This window comes from Catharus ustulatus, chromosome 6, assembly GCF_009819885.2.
Source record: "Catharus ustulatus isolate bCatUst1 chromosome 6, bCatUst1.pri.v2, whole genome shotgun sequence".
NCBI classification, from domain to species: domain Eukaryota; kingdom Metazoa; phylum Chordata; class Aves; order Passeriformes; family Turdidae; genus Catharus; species Catharus ustulatus.
Window position 1 is genome coordinate 51505363 of NC_046226.1, and position 22608 is coordinate 51527970.

Genomic DNA, 22608 nt, shown 5'->3' on the forward strand with positions numbered 1-22608 from the left:
CCCTGAGTCTTCGTCCACTTTGTGGCTGCAGAATAAGTTCATGGTCCAGAACCAAAAACCTGACTTTTAAAAAAACCTCCAGAAACCTGCTTTTAAGTCTGTCACACAAGTCAGTCCTGCTTAACTGGGGTTGAAATCTGAAGTTTCCTAGCATATAGCTGTCTGGAGAAATACCATTGGAAATGAGTGTTTATGGATACAAAAATCCAAGGGTTCATTTAGGAAATGCAAAAATTAAAGGTGCATAGACAGATTTATGTGTTAATATTCAAACTGAAGACACTTTACCTTCCATATCCTTGCCCCCCACCCCCCCTCCTATCTCATCTTTCCTCACACCTGTGAGGGATGCAAAACGAGTTTTGTTATTAGGTGTTCTGGTTAGTGGGCAGAACAAAGCCCATATAGAAGAGAGCCATGTTATATTTAGCTATGAACATTAAATATGCCCATGCACTGAACAGTTTTCTTAGGAGTTTTTCTGATGTGCTCACTCTGTGATCAGTGTCCATGGATGGAGAGGGACAGAAGAGAATGTGGCTGTGTAATAGCACTCACACTTTGTGTTTCCAGGCTAAGCAGAGCTTTTGACAATCCTTGCATTGCATAAAAAAAAATTTAGGGAGAAGACTTAGCTCTATTTAACCAAGTCAGGTATTTATTTCTGTATGGTACTATCTCTTCTGTCTTTGAGTTTGTGTTGGCAGGGGAGGGGAGCAATCTCATGACTGTACTCTAAGGCTGCCAGGGCTTATACAACAGGTTTGCATTTTACTTTGATTTTCTTCTTCATGTGAACCATTAATGTTTGATTAAGCATGTACTTAATCATAAAGTTTGGCACAATAGATGTGTGTTGCTATTTTTCAGGAACAAATAAGTTTTCAGCTTGTGTATGGATTTCCAAAGGGCTTAGCTTGTACATGTCTCATGTCGTCTTTCTTTCATTGTAACTTCCCTCAGCTTAAGCCTCATCTCTTTGTGCCTCAGTTTTCTCTGTTCATGAAGTTTCACATCACTGGGTAATGGCAGTAATTGAAGTTACAAATGACATCTGTTTCCCTGGACAGTCATAACAATGCTGACAGTACACATTAGGGCAGTGGGAAGTAGTGCAAATTGAGGGAAGCATCATTGATTACTTGCAAGCACTGACTATCTTTTAATTTATATTTCTTGGAAGAATGGAATGGGTGCTCTTACTGTTTGTATAATTAAAAGAAAGAACCTCTTAAAGATCCGTAGGAATATGGGATGATTGCATGATGACACACTTCATTTTCTGTAGCATGAAAGTGTTCTAATCATTGTTTCTTTAGTCTGGTTTTTATCAGGAGAATTCTAGACCTTTGTTCTCCTATTCTCCGAACATTCAGCACTAAAATGCTTGCCCTCATTCTGTGAAATGTGAATGTTTGTTTGTGCCAGCAAAGCATGCTGAATGCAGTCCTGAACACTTGTGTTTGAGATGTTGCTGGGTTGCTGTGGGTACCTCCTGCAGTCCTTTTCTGGTACCAGTTTGGGCACTGCACAAAACCTTTGCAGAGGTGGCACTTCCTGTCATCAACCCCAACAGCATCCACCTCCTGCTTTTCCAGCACCAAGCAATTAAAGCTGCTGGAAATACTGGGTCCTGGTGAGCCACCTGCTCTTGGGGAGGTGTGTGTTTGCTATTGGAACAAGCTTGTCAGAGGCTCTCTGATTAGTGGTGTGCTTTTAGCTTGTTTGGGTTTTTCTGTGACCCAAATGCTTGGGACTCTGCAGCATGCTAAATTTGTGTGTTTTGCTCTGTCTGTTCCTTTATTCTGGAATGCAGTCTGGGTTTATGTTTGCTTCTAGAAGTCAGTTAGGGTTTTTAACTGCATGTTTTCCTTGTTTTCTAGCCAGCCAACTCATGTACTCTAAAGAAATGACTTCTCCTTTGTGCTGTGAAAGGAGGCTCTTTTAATCCCTTGAGGTGCTGAGGCCCTGAGTTGCTGCTTTGCCTGACTGCCCCTTCTGCTGGACACATTAGCTCAGGGCCAGGGCAGCATAGTGCTTGGGCAAGGTGACAGGTTACTGTCACCCATCCTCTAGGAACTTGGCTGTGGTGACACAGAACCTGTCTGCTTGCTCCTCCAGAGACAGGAACGTGGATTACAACTCCTAGGAACAGTCTCATCTCCGTTACAACCTGGAGAAGGGCACAGTGTGTCACTGGGGTCACTTTAGTACAGACCTGACTGCTCTGCCACTCTTAGGTACAAGAGTTGAAGGCAGAGGCTGTAAGATTTCATGGGTGGGAAAACAATAGAAGTTGCAGTCAGTCATTCGGATCTTAATTCATGGTCTGGGAAGGCTTTTATGGTGTAGCCAAGTACCTCAAACACAAAGCTGTCCCCCTATGGCCCTACTAGCTGGCCATGGCACCAGAGCTCTGGTCTTAACCTATGGCACTGACTTTGTCTATGGCTTGGAAAGAATGCTAGAAATACTAATTTGAATGAAGGCAGCTTAGGTTTCTGTCTCTTTCTGGGTTAAATATTTCTGATGTGGTCAGTGTGGTGTGTGATAGGGCTGTAGCTGATACTGCTGTTGTTGTATGCCCGTAGTAAAGACCTGGCAGTGCAGGGGATGAATTGGGCTTTGCTGATTGAGTGGGTCAAGAGCAGGCATGCTCTTGGTGAAGTGCAGGGGACATGAGGTAAGACCTAGAGAAGAGATGATAGTGTGAAAGGCAGGCAAAGCAGAGACTGCCAGAAGAAATACTCTGTTGAGGAGCATAGCATAGGAGTGTCTTGGGATCTTATATTTCAGGTATTTGGGAATGTGTCCAGGTCTAAAGTTGAAGCTTTGGTGTTGCTGGATGCTACACGTTTGTTTTGTGTCCTAGCATAAAAATTATAGCTAGGGAGGATTTTTGGGCTGTTTGCAATGCTCAAATTGCACATGCTTATTTAAATCCAGAGCTGGTCTGTAACTGTAGCTGGAGGGTGGAAACCCTTCTATTTCCTTGCCTTTACTGGGTTTGAACCAAAAACTTAAAACATGTGGAAAAAATTTAAATAAGCAACCAGTGGCTCTTTGAAATATTATGTGTATGTTTAGTAAATACAGATGGAGATTATAGAGACAGCAAGGATGAATATATATTTTGGCATGTACCTCTTCTTTAACTTATTCTCAGTGGTGTGCTGTTACTGTGCTGGGCTGCCTTTCATTGCATAGCCTTAGAGCTTGGTGTAAAAAGGAAGAGAAGAATGTTGTGCAGCCAGCCTCTGGACTGCAGCTTAGAGCAGCTTCCTGTCAACAACATCCTACTCCTCTCCCACCCTAAAACATAAAAGTGCAGAAGAAAGTTATCTCCTGGCTGTGCAGTTTGTGGGCTGTTGATTACTTGATGAAGGGTAAATGTGAAAAGCTGTTCAAGAGCTGTGAATTGGCACTGGGGTTTTCCATCAAAGGTGTCTTTACTTAGTCATTTTTATTAATTTGTGTAGTGGGACTCAAGCTTGTAAGCTAATGGAAGAATTTCTCTGTGTATTAAAGGCAACATAAAAGTGGAGGAAGATGATAAACTTAAGCACAGGTTTTCATATTGTCTCCTTACCAAAAGACTTGAGTGATTGAAACAATGGTTTAGGGATTGCTATTGCCTAAAACATAGACTGCTAGGGCAGTATTCTGTGTAGTGTCATTGTTTCCATGCACTGCAAGTAGGAACTCCTGTGAAGGTCAGGAGATAATTTGAAATGCATTTTAAGATGACAAGTGTGTATATAGAAAGGGATTTCAGTGGTGGGTTGCCCAGCTGTAAGTGATGTAGGTAGTGGGGGATTGGGGATTTTTATATTTTGGTTTTTTTTCCCTTTGGCAGCAGGCTTTCCTATCTCTGGACTCGATTGCCTCAGCAGTCTTAGAAAGAGAAAACCTAGAAAACCTGTTGCATAATACTCTGGGTAAATTGAATGGTTGATGAGACTACTGGGCTTAACTTCTCATTTCTCTTCTAGGAGATGGGTTGAAAGAGCTTTGATTTTGCTGGTGATTAAGGGAGTGGTGTAACAGGAGAGTGTGTTCAAGTTACTATCTCCTTAGAGGAAATTTAACTGCCTCTAATTATTTCCTGCAGGCAGTGGCCAACTGCAGTGGAACCAGCTGAATGAGCTGTGGCTCTCTGGATTTGTCAGAGACTCAAGCACTCCTAGCTGAGCAGATCTGACATCCTGGGCTGTATCAGGCCATCCCAGAGATCCATGCTGTGTGTTCCATGCCAGCTCCCATCCCAGGCTCCTGCTGCAACTTAGCACAGTGGCTGCTCAGGGTTGTTAGGGCTTGCACAGACAACTTTCCTAAAGCAGACAGCAGTAGGCAGGCATGGGTATTCCAACACTCTGGGATGTGCTTGCTCCTCTAATTTGTCTAGACTTGGCATCAGTTGGAAACCAGTAGGTTGTCAGTGGTTTGTGTCTGCTGGAATTGGGCTCCTGTTAGACTCCTAAGCACACAAACTCCTTGACCTCTACCAAGTTATTTATGCTGGTGTGGAGTCTTGGGCTGGCTGGGTGTGCAGGCACCTTGCCCAGATGGCATTCAGGAGCAAAGGGATGGTCTCATGGAATGTTTCAGGATATGCTCTGCCTTCCTTAATTCTTTAAACACTGCCTGAACAGCAGCAAGAAGGTCCATTTCTGCTCAAATTGGTGAATACTGTGTCTGCTACATCTAATTTTTGTAAATCACCCCAGACTGCATAAGGTCTGCAAGCTGTGGCTGTTGTTTCCTGCAGCACATAGTCCCAGTGTAATTTGGGAATACTCCTTCAAAACCAGCAGCTGTTTCAGGCACATAAGCCTTGTCCAGTGCCTGGAGGTAAACCACAGCACTAATTGCCTTGCAGAGCTCTCCTGTAGTGGCTGTGACAGCAGGTTTGGCACTGCAGCTCCATGGGAGGGAAGAAAATACATGTAAGAGCAATTGTTACACGGGGAAGCTGTGGCATCTGCTCATTCTGAATTTGACATGTGGCTGATGCTGGATCAGGACAACTTAATCTTCTTTCCCCTTTTGAGGTAGGAACTGTGTTCCATGTCTCTGTACCTGGTCTTGCACTTTTGTGTATAGTTGGGGTTTTTTTAATTAAGAGAAAAAACAAACTAAAAAGGGTGGAGGGAATCACAGAAATGCCCTGTAGATTACAGAACATGCTGTAGTTGTTGGCCCGTGGACAGATCATGAGGAAAATAAGAGGAATCTGTCTGAGATCATTATGGCTTTCTTTTTTTGAACTCTCTTAGTGAAAACTATTGCCCTTGCTGGATATAAAGTTGCTGCTTTAGGTGTTCTACTAACACTGATTCATGACAGTAAAATAAATCTATTCCAAATTCTTGCTTTCAAGTAAAAGCTGCTATCCTTTACCATTTTGTAGATGTCAAGGTTCAGACAGTAACTTTGAATTCTGGAGGATGGAGGAATGAAAGTTGAAGTAGTTGGAGAGGGATAGGGAATAATTTCAGAGTGCAGGCTTAATCTTCCATGGTTTAGTCACCTAATGCTTTTTATAAATATCACTTTGTTTCCTTAATGAAACATAGGACTTAAATTCCCTTCCTTATGATCATCCCTTTCAAGTCAGATTCTGTAAATTATTTATACATCTGTAGGTTGACATAAGTTTCTAATCCTTCTTTCAAGGTTTGTTAAAGGCCACAGAAGAATTGAGACGTTATTTACAGTTCATGTAAATTCATTCCTCAAAGTTTCTCCTTAAGCTCCTGGATAGTATGTTTTGAGTCAGGGATATAGGCAAAAAAGACAAACGTTTTGAAGGTGGATTTTTTCCTTTTTAAATCTTGAAGGGAAACAAGGTAAAGGGATGACTTGTAGTTGAAAGAGCTTCTTGTTCTGAGTGTTCTGCCTATAGAGAGGTACTTTGGCTAAATGTGTTGCATTTAGGATCCCATGCCTGTTGATTCACTGGAATTTTTTAGTGGTAGGGGTTTTGTACGGGTGGCTTTTTTTGTTTGTTTTGATTGGTGAGGGTGGGGTTGAAGCAGGGAGGCTGTTCAGCCTGGGTGCCATCCATGCAGAACAGCTGAGACTGCTGTGTAGGTGTATCCTGAGGGGACACTGATGTCTGCTGAAAATGCAAAGGAGCTGCTCAGGGTCTCTGCTCTGGGGGGCAGCAGCTTTTTAGTGTGGTGCCAGCTCTGAATGAACAGACCAACAGCAGCCTGTACCAACCCCTGCAGCCAACTGCCTGATGGTTGTGGTGTATGAGCCCAGGTTATATATAGACACACAGCTGGTGGAGGGTGCTACAGCCAGTGATGTGTTTCTCCCAGGAAGGCAGCTGCAACTCAGGCCATGAGCTCTGCTGGGGAACCCCTGGCCATGCTGCCAAGCCAGGAGCCTGGCATGGATGTGTCCAAGTGCTGGGGCCAGCTGGGTGCAGTCAGGAGAGCATCCTGCAGGCTGCCCTCCTGAGCAACTCCTAACCTGGACTGCACAAGGGCAAGTACAGCCACAGAAATTATGAGCAAAGAACAGTAAACTGTGTTCTGCACTGACAGTGGTGTGTCTGGAAAAGGTTAGAGGGCTACTGCTATGATTTCAGTTCTTCCTTCCCCCCTACATTTTATGTTTTGTTTTCCCAACCATGACATCTGTTAACTTGATTTCAGTAAATTTAGAGGAGCAGAGTGTTCTCTTGTTGGTCCCTTTAAGCTTGTGTGATGGGAAAGGTGCTTCAACAAAGCCCTCTTTTTTTTCTTCTTAGGAGCCCATGTGTAGTTTCAAAGCATTCCTAATTCCTTACTGTAAACACAGAACTGAGTAATGTACACAGGTAGTACTCCTGCAGTTCTGCACAAATTGTGCACTTAGTGCCTGCTGGGAGCATAGATGGGAAGGAATTTCATCAGGGTTCAGATTTGTTATGCCAGTGTGCTTGCTTTAGTTTTAGGTGAAGTTAACTTTCTTATGACTGCATACCAGCTAAAACTTCATCCTTTGCATTCTAAACTGGTGTTCTGATGGTGTTGTTAACCCAGTATTCAATATCAGATCACCCAGTCCCTAGAGAGATGTACCACAAGGTGCTTTGCTCCGCAGTTTGGGTGATAAACAACAAGCCTGGCAGTGTCTGGGGGAGCCTTGTGCTTAGGCCATGAGTGGCACAGGCATTTCATGGCTTATTCTGCTTTCAAGGGTTGTCTTTCTGGAGGATGTGAGTACTTAAAGTCATTAAATCAGCACAGAAATCCTGGGAACAAGGATGTTCCAACAAACTTCTTTCAGCTAACACGCTAAGTGCCACTTGTGCTCTGTGAAGCTGTTGCAAGAAATTTTTCTAAAACTGCTAGGGAATTCTAGAATCAACTGAGAAAGTCCTGGTACTTCCTAGAAATTGCTGGCTCTGGGAATGGGAGAGGAAGTTCTGTGAACTTGAGAATTTTAAAAAACTTCCAAACCCTATCAGAAGTCCAGATAAACTGTAGGAGACCGTAGAAGCCCCTAGAAACTGAAAGTTTCTAGGGATTTCTGAGAAATCCTAGGAGTTACCAGTAATGTCTGGAAAATATTAGAAATGCTGTGGGAATTCAGTTATCTCAGTGTCTCTGCTAGTAATGTCTACAATTTATGAACATTTACCAGGAATAGGAAAACCATTATTGTTATCTTTGGATGGAGTGCCAAATGGTTGTACATGGATAAACACACTCACCTTCCTTATGCTGTCAAGTGTCCAGTTTTAGCATCTCACTCAGTGAGTGTCCTGTGTGTGCTTGTCTGAGACACAGACTTGTTTTCTTCTCTGCAGTCCTACTTTGTTACGGATTATGACCCCACCATTGAGGACTCCTACACCAAGCAATGTGTGATAGACGACAGAGCCGCGCGCTTGGACAGTAAGTACCCCGTCCACAGTGCCCACAAAACTAGCATTAGGGATTTGTTATTCCCAGCAGTTACCTGGGTGACATGGTGGCATGAAAAACACACCTCTGTGCTGCCTCTCCCAAGTGCAATATAAATGCTTTGCTTCAAAAATTTCAGTTATTGCATGTTGGTGATTTCTTTAAGAGTAAACCAACAACCCTCATCCCTATACATCTCTGAGCGTTTTCCGTCTGTTTCAGATGGTCAGGAATTAACAGAAGTCCTCAAGTGTTTTGTTGTTCAGTTTGTTTGGTAGGTCTTCAGTTGTTCAGTTAGTGCAAGAACTTGTTTGGAATATTAGAAAAAAATCCAGTAGTATCTGTGAAAAGTGATTTCCACTTGGCTATGATGCACAGGAGAGAGTCTCACAATATCTTATCAGGAATAATTATATTCAGTCTATCAGAACATGAAGTGTAGTAATCCATATTTTTGCTTATGTTCAGTTCTGGATACAGCAGGACAAGAAGAATTCGGAGCCATGCGTGAGCAGTACATGAGGACAGGGGAGGGTTTTCTGCTCGTTTTCTCAGTCACAGATAGAGGAAGGTAAGCCTGAGGTCAACTTATTAAAACAAACAAGTTTTAATTATTCTTAAACCGTAAGTGAAATAATCTCAAACAAACCATTAAGTATGTGTTCACTCTTAGGTTCAAGGTGTGATGCTCTTCCAGCACTGAAGACCAGTTTTGAACCTATCACTTTTACCTTTGCATAAGCTGTGTGGCTACCAAATTCTTCTTAATGTTACTCTTTTACTGATAATCATCTGGCTTTCAAATTTTAGCTGGCAAATTAGGTGTAAATGCCTTCAGACTATATGTCTAAAAGGCTGCAAGGGGTATGAGATTGTCTGCAAATGTCTGTGCTGAAGGTCCTTATGTAGTGATGTAGTTTTAACAGTGTTTACTTGAAAGCAGTGATTTATTTATTCATTGTCCAAAAATCCTTGCTTAGGCCAGAATTAGCTTGTTTAGCGTACTAGCCTGGAAGAAGCTTTCTGCTCTGCTCACCTTTCCTTAAACACTGCTGGAATATTCTTTGTGCTTGAGCTGCATAAATACCTGGTATAACTTAGTTGGTAACTAGAAAACTTTGATTGTTTAGCCCTGCCTTGATGAAACAAAACTTCCCAGCTTTGATAGCTTCCCCCAAAATTCTCAGAAGTAGCTCTGGAGGTTACCAGCTGGAATATTGATCACCAGGATCTCTATGCTGTAGTTTGAATATTCTAGATGGAGTAGAACTCCAGAGTCAGTATTTGTAGAATGGACTGTGACTACTTGATTCTCTGGAAGAGACTGACCCTGGGCCATATGGGCTGAGGCACAGTCAGTATTTTGCTCACCCTGCAGCCCCACCTCAGCTCAGTGCAGAGGACACTGCTCACTTGGGGATTTTTTGAGTTGGAGTGTTGAATGGTTCTCTGACTGGTCATGCTGTGACTCTGGAGTGCCTGCAGCTGCCTGTGCTTGTGTGTCACGGCAGGGCAAGTCCCAATAGGTGACTCATCATTTCTGAACTTTTTCAGAACCTGAGAATCTGTGAATTAGTGCACTGATGCTCTGCTTGTTTTCTTTCCCAGCTTTGAAGAAATCTATAAGTTTCAGCGGCAGATTCTTAGAGTGAAAGATCGCGATGAGTTTCCAATGATTCTCGTTGGTAATAAAGCAGATCTGGACCACCAAAGACAGGTAATTCACTTGTTCTTGGTTACTGCTCACTTTCTTCCAGAAAACTCCAAAATTTTCTCCCAGAATGGGAACAAACAAATGAAAGCAATCATATCATACAAACTAATTCCATTGCAAGAAATTCCACTCAGTTTTTGTACTTGAAGAACCTTAAGAGCATGATGGCATTCCATACACAGCACATCTTGTGTCTGACTCAGTGGGGTTATGTTGAGACCAAGTCTATTCACAGAGCTGAGTGCTTTCTGTCATGACTTGATTACTCAGGCATGAACGTGTCTAATTCCTCACTTCTGTTACTCACCACTGCCCTGTGCCAGCAGAGTGCATTCCAACACTAACTCCAGCAATCCTTAGTCTTCACTGCTCCTGCTTTTACCTCTCACTGCTGTTATGTATAAATTAGTGGTTCTTCACTGCTCATCTTCTGCATAACTGACTTAAAGCTTTAAAAGCTGGAAGTACAGCAGCACAATTTGTTGTATTTATGCACCTTAAAGTTTAGAAACCAGTAGTTTTCAACCTTGCTTCTAGTTGTAAGACAACTTAAAAATTTAGTTTAGAATTATTTAAAGGACTTTCAAATGTGTTTTCCTTAGTTGCTGTTGATTTTTAATGAATCTAACTTGAGCTGAAACAAAAAATCTTACTACAGCAGCAGGAAAGGAACAGATGTGAAACTTGTATTTTCTTCAGCAGCTAATTTGAGAAGCTTAATACTCTCTCGAGACAGTAAGATGACATCTGAAGCTTGGTGGCAAACTCATGATTTTTCTGAGAATAAAGTAAACATTACTAAAATTGCTGTAATTGTTTTAAGAGTTTCCCAAGAAAAAACATAGCTTAAAGAACCCAGCGAGTTAGTTTGTGCAATGTTGAATTACAGGTACAGTACCTAAAAAGTTCCTGTTGAATATGGTCCCTTATGGTCCCAGAAGCTGTGTAGGAAGATCATGACAAAATTAAAAGCTATGCTGAAACATGCTGCCTTGAAAGAAGTTTTCACTGAAGTAGCTCACAAATTCCTCTGCAGTAACTTTGAGTACTCACACATTCACAGAACAGCCTGTCCCTGAGACAGAAGCAAAACTCTTCCATTCCTCAGTTACCATCATGCCCCCATGAAAACTGCTAGATTTAACCTTGCAGGTCCTGCAGCATGTATACTTTATCTCCTGCACAAGTGTTGGCAAGGAAGTTATGGAGGTAAAACTGAACTATTCTGCTAATTGTGATTGCTGAAGGATGAACACCCAGATGCTTTGGGAGGGAAATAACATTGTTGTCAGCCCCAACTCTCAGGATACCTGCAATTGTAGTTGGTAAACCTGTACATCCATTTCTAGAAACAGCTGTGACCTTTGTTCCTGCTCCTCCACCCTCCTGATGTTATTACACCGCCTCTGTTTCTGCCTTAAAGGCAGAGAGGTGCCTGTCACCTGTTCTGCTGGTCCTTCTGTCCTGTTCCAAGCTGCTTTTTCAGCAGAGACATGGGCTGGAACACATTCAAGCTCAAAGCAACTTCTTCTAAATTGCTTAACTTTGCAATTTTGCTGCTTATATCAATATATGTCTCCAGAATTTCCTTTTGCTTTTTATGGCTATATTAATTGCCTTGATTGATTAGATGCTAATGGGCATAACTTTTTGGTACCCTCACTCACCATTTATATTCCAGTTGGTGGACTATTCACTCCTATTGTAAACTGGGGCTTAGGCAGATGTAGCTGAGAAAACTCTTCTGGGTTTGGTTAAACAGCTCCTGCATGTTCTTAACTCTTCCCTGCCCCTTCCCCATCATATGGGGTGTTGCACTTGGCCTTCTGTCAGTGTGAAGGAATGGTTTAGGGATGCTGAGCTGACATAATTGGTCCCCAAAAGGGAGAGGCTCCCCTCCCTCTTGACTTCACATTCCCACTCTTTCCCAGATCTCACTTGAAGCACTCTTGGAGTTAAATCATCTCTCTGGATGGGGAGGAGCAGGAATGGCTTCTTGGGACCTGTGTGAGCTAAATCAGCTTGCAGAAAGATTTGAATGCCAGTGCTGGAAGCTTGGGCAGGGGTGGGACTGTGGCTTGGAGCAGAGCAGGGAGGAGTTGGGGTGGGGGGAAGCAAGTGAGACCTCGCCTTTTGGCAGCAGCAAGCAGCGAGATGTTATCAGCTGGGTGTTAAACAGGGGGGTTGTTTCTGGGCCATGTGAGCTCACTACAGCCCTCCAGTCACTGAGAGGGACCAGCTGGTTCATCTGCCTGGAAACTTGTCAGCTAGTCCTGCCACCAGCTAAACCAGCTAGTCCAAAAGTGAGGAAAAACTTGAGCCTGACAAGCAAGGTCACCCTGCTCTGGCTGCAGGTTTCTTGTGCAGCTGCAATGGGAGGTATGGGGGGAAAGGAGAGAGTGCTCCCTCGCCTTGGCTGGGAGTGTGGGGTGTCCCCAGGCTGTAACTTGTGGGCAGAAGCATCATAAGGGAAACTCCTCTGCATTTTTACACTTTGCCTGCTGATGTGTCAGGCCTCATTGGGTACCACCAAAAATCTGCTGGGCCATGCTAGTGTCACCCATCTTTTACTCATCTGGTTCTTTCTTTCTTAACTTGTTTAGTCCCAGCTGTACACTTTTCAGCTTCAGAATTAACATAACATTTTTAGAAAATCAGGAACCTGGGTATCAGTTTTCAGAGCAAAACTGCTTGTAGGCAGGCATCTGCCTGCTTTTCCAAAAGGCAGGGGAGGCAGACCAGTGAAACACATGCAATCTCTGAAAGACTTAAAGTCAAAGAAAGTAATTTAGTGTGTGTTTGGACCAGCAAATGTTACTCAACAAATCTTCCCAGAACCTGAAAGAGTTACACACGTGGAAGAGTTCTGGATGTCTCAAGGGTCTGGCCACACCTTTATCCAAGTAAATGTGTGTTGAGGTTGAGCAGAGTACAGAGTACTATGGCTGTGACACCATAAATCTGGAGGCTAATGATGCATAACTAATCATCCTCGTGTGGTGGCAACTGTTTCTCAGTAAATACATGAACTGGGTTGTACAGCAGAAGTGCACAAACAATGGTATGATCTTGATGAATTGTTGGGGCTCACCAAAGGTGTGGTGTAAATTAGTGGGGCTCTTATACACCAGAGACCAACTCACAAGTGGTTTTGGGAGGGATGTGAAAGAGCAAGTTTGAAATGGCAATTTGTCATGGTAGTAACTCTATAGATAAATAGAGTTAAGCAGCTTTCTTGTGGATTTTTTTTTTTTTTTGTCTCTCAAAATCCACAGGTTACGTTGACAAAGAAAAATGAGACTTTAGAGGACAGGCAAGCATTAATCTTTAGAATGTATGATAAGAAATGAAGCTGCCAGAGTTTCCAAATTCCCCAGTCACAAACTGCTGACTCTGAAAGCAGAATTGAAGCACTACCTCTCACTGCACTTTCCTAGTGTAAATGCTGTGTAGCAGTCTTTCTGTTAAATGGGTTAATTCCTTAGAACTCCACACTGGATGTTTCTGCTGTAAGATAATTCAGTAGAGCACCAGATGTTTTAACAATAACCACCATGGAGGAGTAGACTTGTCAGTGCAGGATATGTATGACTTTCTGTAGATAACTGCTAGCTTGAACTGGGTCAAGTCTGATCATTCCCCAAATGGCAGGGTTTCAAGGAAAATCCAAGTTGCAACAGGAAAGTGCTTGTGTTTCATTAAATGCTAGTTCTTGCTTTTTCATCGTGACTGAGCTAACACAATGACCTAGTGCTGAGATCATCTCTGCTGCCAGTTACCTTTAAAGCAAAGTTTTAAAGAGAAGTCCATGGGACTTAACTCTTTAACCATCACTTTCTTGTATGCAAGTGTGACAATAACTTCTTGCAGTGATGGGTGCTGGGATTACGTCCAGGGACACCTCTGTGCCCACAGACAGATTGCACCTTCTGGTCCTCCTGTGGCTTGTGTGGTTTTGGGCTTTATAGAGGAGGATCAGTTGGGCATCTGAGGCAGTGTCTGAATGCAGTGAGCCAGTCTGAATGTGTGTCAGTGCTTACAGCCACAGTTTGCACGTGCCAAAGTGACACTTGACAGGAGAGTGTGGACTAACTGGGGTTAGGGGATAGTGAACTACCCCTCCAGGAAAACTGGATGACAGATGCACTCTGCAGGTGTGATAGAACTCTTGGCAGAATGGGCAGGGGACCACAGAGTGGTAGAAATGGATTCTTCTCAAGCTTGAGGGAACATTTAATTACCTGTATGATGTGTTGCTTAGTCTAGTGTAAGTGTCCAGGCAAAACACAGGTGCAATGTTAGGTTAGGTAGCATTCTAGAGTTGCTTTAGGTGGGGGAAAGCATGGAAACTTCAGAAGTTAATGTATTTCTGACAGATATCAGAATAGTGAAGAGAGAAGGACATGTTCACAGGATTATTGTGCAGATACTCAAATGGAAACTCTTTCAGAAGAAGAATGCTAACTTAGGGAGGTGGGGGATAAGCTTTTCCATGTTTGACTGTCTCACATCTTCTGTAATGAGTTTTCATTTGAGAAACTTTTACTAACTGTCTGAACAGCATGAATGAGTGATATCCAGAAACAAACAGTAAAATATCCTATAACAACAAGGATGAGCATTATGAGTGGCTCTCATTGGTATTCAGCCTTAAGCTCACTAAAACTGCAGAACCAACAAACACAGATGTACACACAGGCACTACCATCAAATCTGTGGCTCTCTTCAGTTCTGTCAAAATAACATCCAGGCTTCTTTGAAGAAAAAGGATTTAGTTTTTATTTTGGTGGTGATGTCAAATAAGCTGTCCCATCACACTTCCTGGAAAACCTGTCATGTTACAGGGTTGTTGTACTCAAGAAGGGACAACAACAAGATGAAAATTCATGGTTTTATTTACAAGTATTTCTATGTTTGTACTTCCATTTCCCTCAGCTTTGAAGATGGAACTGTTATGTTCTGACCTCTAATTTACATCTTGGGCACACTGCACATGTTTCTATAGTTTTTCCAAACCAAATATTTTTTTAAACTCACTTTGAGGTCACTGAAATTGACCATAAGTAACTTGACAATATACTTGTAAGACTTACAAAAGAGATTATTTTGGAATTTAACAGTTACAGATCTTCCAGTGAATACAACAAAGAACTTTAGTGTATTTATTATGTTTTGGATGAGGGATATTGTGGAAGTGTAGCTTAACTTTATTACAGGGTTAGTTTGAGTTATACCTGTAATGTGCTTTAGGTACAATAGTGAAGAAATTCTTTAAGCATATGCTTAAAGATGAAGTTCAGTTTCTCCTCAGAATTATACATTCCTTGCCAATTATTTATTTTTGTTGAACTACAGCCTCTCACTTTCTGGGGGTGCAATAAACTATGCAGGGATGAAGAAGAGTGAAAGGAGTTAGCTTTGCTAGAACTGTTATAGAGATAACTTATTAGTCTGAAGTAGAGATGTACAGAAGGTTCTGGAAGGTCTGGTGCAAACTTTAGGAGATTCTACAGTCATTGATGTTCCAGTAAACAACTACAAATATTTGTGTAACCTTCATAAGCTTTGCAGTTGGAATATTTCAACATCTGAGGTCAGAGGGGAGGGTTGAAGTGGAATTGTTCTAGCTAGGGGAGCAGGAGTCTTCATTATTATTTATTTTTCAAGTAGAGGATTGAGGCTCCAGTTCTCCTTAAGTTCCCTGCAGTTAAAAAGGCAGCTCCTGTAGTTGATCTTGGGGTTGAGTTGGTTCTGAGGGTTTCTTTTTTGGCTTCAGTTGGTGATGATAACCCTGAAATGAATGTAGAGTTGCTGTGTTTGAGATCAGCAGATGCTTCCTGAATTACTCCAGCTAATGGCACAGGGGGGCTGGGAGTATTTTATAGAGCTTCACCAGGGTTCAGTGGGAGCAGCCCTGATTTCAGCAGGGAGTGTATGGATATAGCACCAGTGGGATGCTAAGGACAGAGGAATCAAACATGTGGAGATGCCATGCATGAAGGCTCTTAAACCACTGTGCAGCTGTTAAGAAACTATTTTGCAAGCTGAAAAGTACTTCTAGACCATGCACTGTGGTGATTGCTGCCACTACTCTTCTATTCCCATCTATTTCTATTTCTGTGTAGCTTCTTAATCTAATGAGTATTCTGAGTTCCTTTTCAAAACTAATTTTAAAATAAGTCCTCCTTATTTTTGATCTTGTATCAGTCCTCTACATGCTAGTTTAATGTTTTTCTGTGAAAGCAGTGTAATCTTTGACATTTCTTCCTTAGGCATTGTCTTGGCAAGATCTGCTGTACTTCCTTTTATCCCTGAAGGCTGCCCTTTCCTCCCCAGCCCTGTGGGTGACCTTCCCCTTGGAGCCTTGCACCACTCAGGGTGGCCTCTGTTCTCTGATCTCACTGCTTTCCACCTCATCCAAAAATACTCAGTGGGCTCCTTTGGTTTTGCCTTGTGCCTGACTTATTTCTCCTTCCTAGAATGATCTGCTGGCTTCCTGTTCTGCCTCATAGCTTTAAATTTTGTACAACTTTTCATGGTGCTCATTGTTTCCTGTTCATCTCCTTTTCTACTGTTGTCTCAAGAAGTCATTATGGAGGCAGGATTTTTTTAATAATCTTTGATATGTATTTCTTTAATATTTCTGCATTACCTGAAGGTCTCATGGATTTTTAGGACTCTGGTAATCTAAGCTATGTTTAAAACTGACTGTATTAATATTTTGCTATGTCATTAATCTTTTTTTAATGACTTTTATAAAGACTAAGAAGCTAAACAGCAGTTGTTGTTTTAATAGTAGCTTGATTATATTTTTTTTTGTTTCTCTAGGTTTAGGTGGGACAGTGCAAAGGTGAATTTAGTAATAATATTCAGAATTCTGTTAGTAATCTAGTAGATGCTTACTGAAGGACTTGCTTTGAGGAGGAGCAATGGACTAATGTCTGCCTGTAAAGGAAAACTTGTTCTTTTGCAGAACTGGAGTGCAGGCACCTGGAGTGAGGGGAACTTCTTGGAAAGTCTGTCTATTGCAGAAACTTCCTTTCAGAAAAATCTGTTTCTCAGCTGTATAATGCAGACAGGGTGAAAACTGTGCTGTGCCCAAATAGCCATTATTGTTTGAGGGAGCAGGATCCTTAGCATGTACATGCAGTGTGTGCTGATACAGACCTGCCTGCAGAACCCTTGATATTAAGAACCCTTGATATTAATGCCTGCTCTCTGTTACAGGTGACACAAGAGGAAGGCCAGCAGCTGGCACGGCAACTTAAAGTAGTATACATGGAAGCCTCAGCAAAAATCAGATTGAATGTAGACCAAGCTTTTCATGAACTTGTCAGAGTTATAAGGTATGGTAATTGAGATAATTCATGTTCATGTATTAATGGATAGCTGCAGCAAAGGGGTTGAAATGCAGTGGGAAATGGCTGGGAAGATTCTGTGATCAGTGACCTCAGTTATAAAACACTCGGGTGCATTAAAAAATGCTTACATGGATTTAATATATATTTGAAAGAGAATTTTGTTGCCTTAATCTTTTGGATTTTATCCATCACCCAGTCAGTAAATGTGATAAACTGCATTTGAGACTGGCCTTCTGTAAAAAATTTGGTTCCTTAAAAAAAAGGAACTCCAAAAGGTGAACTCAAAAACCATGACTTATTTTATCAGTAATTTAAATGTGAAAAGGAAGTGCATTCCCTATGAAAGTATAAAAAGAAAGTGTAGAATACAGCAGTTTTGTTTATTTTACTTGAAAATTATTCTATGAATTTAATTTTGAAATACCTATTTCCAGGAAATTTCAGGAACAAGAGTGCCCTCCTTCACCAGAGCCAACACGGAAAGAAAAAGACAAGAAAGGCTGCCATTGTGTTATTTTCTGAGAATCCCAAGAACCAAGCTATCAACTGCCAGATCATTTTTTTTCTTTCCATCATTTTGCATCACTTCTGGTATTGGTCTAGCCTTATATGTGCATGTCCTAAAAGTGGTCACCAGAATAGCCTTAGTCCAAGAAGCTGGCAGAATAGTTCTTGAAGAAGACTCGGTCATCCTGGGGCAGACTTCAAACCAAAACACTAAGGCTGCTTCTCTAATACCACAGTTCCTTCCTTCTGTCCCTTCAGAGCTTGCACCTTGTGGAGTTTTATTCGCAAAGGAGATGAAACAAAACCGTGTAGGACGAGGTGTTGAAGTCATGCATAAGTTGTCTCTTGTGAATTAATTTATTTTTACTTCTGACATTTCATTAGCTATTACAGAGACCTATATTGGGGTATAAGAGAATACTTTTTAAAAAATGGGTGGATTGGCTTTTTTTTTTGTTTCTGCCCTCAGTTAAATTAGACTTGAGTATTCAGCTAGCCTTAAGAAACCTACACTGAATTTCATTGTCAGCAAAAATTTTCATCTCTCATTTATGCTGCAGTTTTATTTCGGTGGCCAAAACATTCTACTGTATTTATTTTTTGAATCCAGAACAGCTACAGGATGATTACTACTACTATTTAGGATATGGCCAAATACCTGAGCTCATTCTGGATTGAGGCATTTCAACTTATTAAGAAATTTCACATTATGTTTGAAAACAAATTGTGTCTTCCTTTGTATTTCTGGGTAAGGGATTAAGGAAAACTAAAATTGTAGCTGTTTTTGTTTCATGTGATATAAAAACGAATTTGATCTTTCCATTGTCAGAGATGATTAAATGTTTTTGCTATATACTTTTATACATTATTTTCTTATCAAACTAGTTAACAAGTATTTTTATATGTTTGTAAGCAAATATGCTTTCACAGCATAACTTGTGTATATGTAAAGATGAGTATTTAATTCTCACAGTTCACTTTTAACTGACAAAATGTGGGATTTGCCAAACTGTGGTAAATATCTCCTTACTCTCCCGGTTATACCCAAGAATGGCCAATTATGTGCCTGCCCAGCACACCTATGGAGTAAAATCTAGTGTTGTGTTTTAATGAATTTCAGTATCCCTTACTAAAGACTGACCATTATGTGAATTATTAAACTGTAAGACTTTTAACTGATTGTTTAGTTAAACTGTGGATGGTTGTTTAATTTTGAGTTCTGTGGATTGTGTTTAAACAATTCAAGAGTATGGTCCCTGATATTGAAATACTGAGTGGTATTGCACAGTTGTCACCTTAACTGAATGTGTCCAACAGTTCTTTGAAACTTGATTATTAAGCAAACCCTTGTATAACTTCAGGTGCTAGAATTAAAGATGATCTAACCATTTTTGGGGGGTAAGCACACTGCCTCTTTCTGAATCTCTTCCAAAACCTGCATTTTTTGGGGGGTAGGGGGGAGAAGGGCGTGATGGAACCTGGCTAGGGAATAGCAACACATGTCTGCAACAGCATTTTCCTCAAGCTTGGAAGTAAAGAAGCTTTACTTTCAAGAAACACTTCAACTGAAGTCATGACAGATGACAAAAGCTGATGTTTGCTTTGGCTTGGAGCATGTAGTCAGTGGTCCAATCAACAATCCTTGTGTTTTCAGGCTATGCTCACTGTCAGGTGCTCTGCCGTAAATCTGGAAGTGTCCCCTGAGAAAACAGGGCTGAAACAAGTTCCAGGTACCTTTACAGCAGCAAGGCATTAAACCTTGAATTCAAGCTACTGCCAGGCATTGCAGAGGAATTTTGAGGTTTTTAGTGTAATTTAGATTAGTATGTGTAATGCAATTTTGAGAGAGTGGGTAGCTTCCCCTCCCTGTGGATTTATTGGTTGATGAAAGGCTACTTAGGAGGAGTGTGTGCAAGATTCAAACAAGAAGTTACAGTGGAAACACATTTGGGAGATGCATTGCATTTTTCAAGTCAAATGTAAGAAATTACAGCCTGCAACAAACACCACGTGTTTTCTTAACTATGTCAAGCTCTCTGGAGCTCAATCACTGAATGTGTGGCATTAGAATGAGTTAAGACAGCAGATTACAGCATGTGTGCTGAGACTGAACTTGTGAGGTGAACATATCTTTAGCTTTTATAATGTTTTTCCTTTTTTTATAACCTTTCACTCGTGGTAGAATGGCTTTAAATAGTAGAGTGTAACACAGATAAGGTTTTTTTTAACATGTAGCTCCTCATAACTGATAGAGAATGTGGTAGAGATGGGTAACTTTGAGGAGGTTGGTGCTAGGGAACCTACACGTGCTAAACCATGTTACAAACATGGTGAACCTTACAAACAAAATAAACAACCCTGGGACCAGCAACAGCTGCTGTGCAGAGTTTATTAACTAAATAAGCATGTGCTTTTTAAGGCTTCTGTTGGAGAGAAATCTGTGTGATGTTATCTCTTTCCAAGGCTGCAGCACTTCAAGGAGATGTTAAATGCAGGCGTTTGGATCCTACTCTTCAGACATGAAGTAGATATTTAGAAAAGTAATAGGGATTTTTGGCCTGTAATGGTGAGTTGTGAGTTCAAAACAGCTGAGGCTTTTTCAATGATTTGCTTTTCTAATTTTTGTAGCTGAAAGTAATGGTGAAAAATGATGCTTCTGGCCCTGATGCTGGTGGGGTGTTTGAAAAATATACTAGGGACCTTGTCAGTCTTTTAAAAAGTGGTAGCCCTGATTCATATGCCTTGGATTGGTTGTGAATTTACAACATTGCCACCTTGCTGTAGGATAGAGTTTAGCTGACAGCCCAAGAGAGATTCTTACAACTTTTTCTGGTAGAAGAAATGCTTTAAGATTTGTCACTTAAGTTTGTAGTTACTTCAGTTCAAGGCTACATCCGTAAACCTATTAAACTTGCAGTTCAGGAATCTAGAGTGCTTAAAACGTACCCGGAAATGATCTCCTGTTGTGTAGGGTCTGGATCTGTGTTCCAAAGCACAAAATAGCACCTCTTTCTGTCATCTCACACTGCTGATCCTGCTGCTCCACTGGATGAGGAGTGGGGTTGATGTGCTCATAGGCAAAAGCCTTTTCATGCGTGAGATGAGCTGTTGTGAAAGGCTTAATAAAACAAAATATATTTGGGAGGTGTTAACTCCCACTAATTCCAAGGAAAACTCTGACTTAAATGCATGGCCTTGTGGTTAGTCATCATTGATAAAGTTCAAGTCTGGATTCAAACAAAAATATTGGCTAACGTTCTTCTGACATCATTTGTGACAAGATTTCACCCCATGGTGTAGTGCAGTTGCTGACTGGCCTTGCCATATCTTGTTACAAGACTTTGATGAACTTACTCCAAACAGGAGACTTTTGAAGTTAGTTAACATAAGCCCAGCACTGCCAAAAATTATCTGTACTTGTTCTTTAGAAGTTCATTGCTGGGAAAGGGTCAGGCTGAAGGGAGCCTTGATTAAATCAAGTTCAGAGCATTTGCACTTGATTTAGGCATAGATTTTGAAGTTGTTTACCCTCATGTACCAAAACCATGATAAAAGAAACACTCAAACAGAATTTAGGAAAACAACCCAGCTGGAGCTGGGGAGGGCATGGGCCTGTTTCCTTTGTTACTGCACTGACCCACTGCAGGGCAACAGTCTACCAGAACATGAAGGCTTAAAAAATTGTCAAGGTGGGCTCCTGCTCAGAGCATCCTGCATGGTAAATGTACTGCTCATCACTTGGTGGATGTGGCTTTTTCTGCCTTCTTACCTGGGTCTGTTGTAGATTCAAGTGAAAAATGCAGCTTGAAGCAAATACTGGGTTTTGCATGGTGGTAAGTAGAGATCTCAATCCCAGTGTTGTGTGCACATGTTGGAAGGCCAGAAAACTTTGGAAAAATCTCGCTACTTAAATTTTCTTGTAGAGCTCTGACCACAGGAGCACTTGCATGCTACAGGTCAGGTGCAGAAATGAGGATGGGTACTTGTTAGAGTTGCCTTTAACAGCTGTGGAAAAGGCAAGGGATTAAACCACAAGGAAAACTTAATACTCAGGAACAACATTCTGAGTATGTGCTGGGCTTGCTCTCTGATTTGGACTTCTATTCTAGACTCTTAAGACTTCAGTTATTAAGGGTTTGAGAGACTCTTACTTGTGTGTAGTGACATTAGCATTTTTAAAGTTACTACATTTTTGAAAAATGCTTCTGACATGAAAGTATTGTAGAGGGGGAAATTAGCAAGTAATGTGCAAACACCAAAAATGCAAATAGAGACAGTGATTAAACCTCCTAATTCCCTATCTCTTAGTCCAAGCTGTCGATTAGGGTGTGCTAAACCCAGTTTTCACATCAGTGGAACTGTACTGAAGACTAATAGAGCACAGTTACCTCTCTGAATGCCCCGGGATCTCCTGCAGACCACCACGAGATGGCACCAGGGGCAGCCCTACGTGCAGCTGGGAAATGCTGCCTTCCCCAGGATCCCCGTGCAGAGCTAAAGTGCCTGCTCGGTAGGAATGGACAGCAAGAACCATGATAAAGCTATTGATCTGTAGTTAAACAGGGCAGTGTCAGGACTATTTCAGATAATTATTTTCCATGGATTCTGTAAAATCTGGATACTCAGTAGCTGGGGAAAAGAAACCTGGTTTATCAATAGTGGTTCTGAGGAAATTTATATGAAAAGCAGGGAGGATGCTTGCACGTCTAAAACATTAGATGTGTGTTAATTAAAATATTGTACAAATTCTTAAGTTCTTCAGAGTTTGCCAATATCAGAGACAAAGCAAAAATGAATGATACTTATCATTGCTAACAATAATAAACAATGTACAATTTGCAGATAGTTATGCAAAAACACTTTGTCTTCAGCTAAGTAATATGTCCATGATGATTACTGATACCAAATTTTGTAGGGTTTGTAGGATATCTGGGAAGAAATCTGTCACTGCCAGGTTCTAAGGTTCAGGCTCTTCCCTTGCTGCTAGGAGCTGCTTTGTGATGACTTCTTTCCAGCAGTATTACTTGTAATGAATGTCCTTGAAGGGCTCTGGAGTGGAAATAGGAGATACACAGCTGTTTCCCACTTGTAGCACCAGAGCAATCCCTTGGAGCTCCTATTTGAC

At 41.4% G+C, this 22608-nt stretch overlaps 1 protein-coding gene across 1 annotated transcript in view; it reads left to right on the forward strand.

The window, feature by feature from the left end:
- RRAS2 (RAS related 2) overlaps positions 1–18873 on the forward strand; it is a 41579-nt gene extending 22706 nt beyond the window's left edge. Inside the window, exons 2-6 of the mRNA XM_033063641.2 lie at positions 7805–7892; positions 8370–8472; positions 9510–9618; positions 16843–16961; positions 17411–18873. Of these exons, the coding sequence (XP_032919532.1) occupies positions 7805–7892; positions 8370–8472; positions 9510–9618; positions 16843–16961; positions 17411–17498 (507 nt within the window). The 3' untranslated portion in view covers positions 17499–18873. The remainder of the gene's footprint in view (positions 1–7804; positions 7893–8369; positions 8473–9509; positions 9619–16842; positions 16962–17410) is intronic.
- The last annotated feature ends 3735 nt before the right edge of the window (positions 18874–22608 follow it).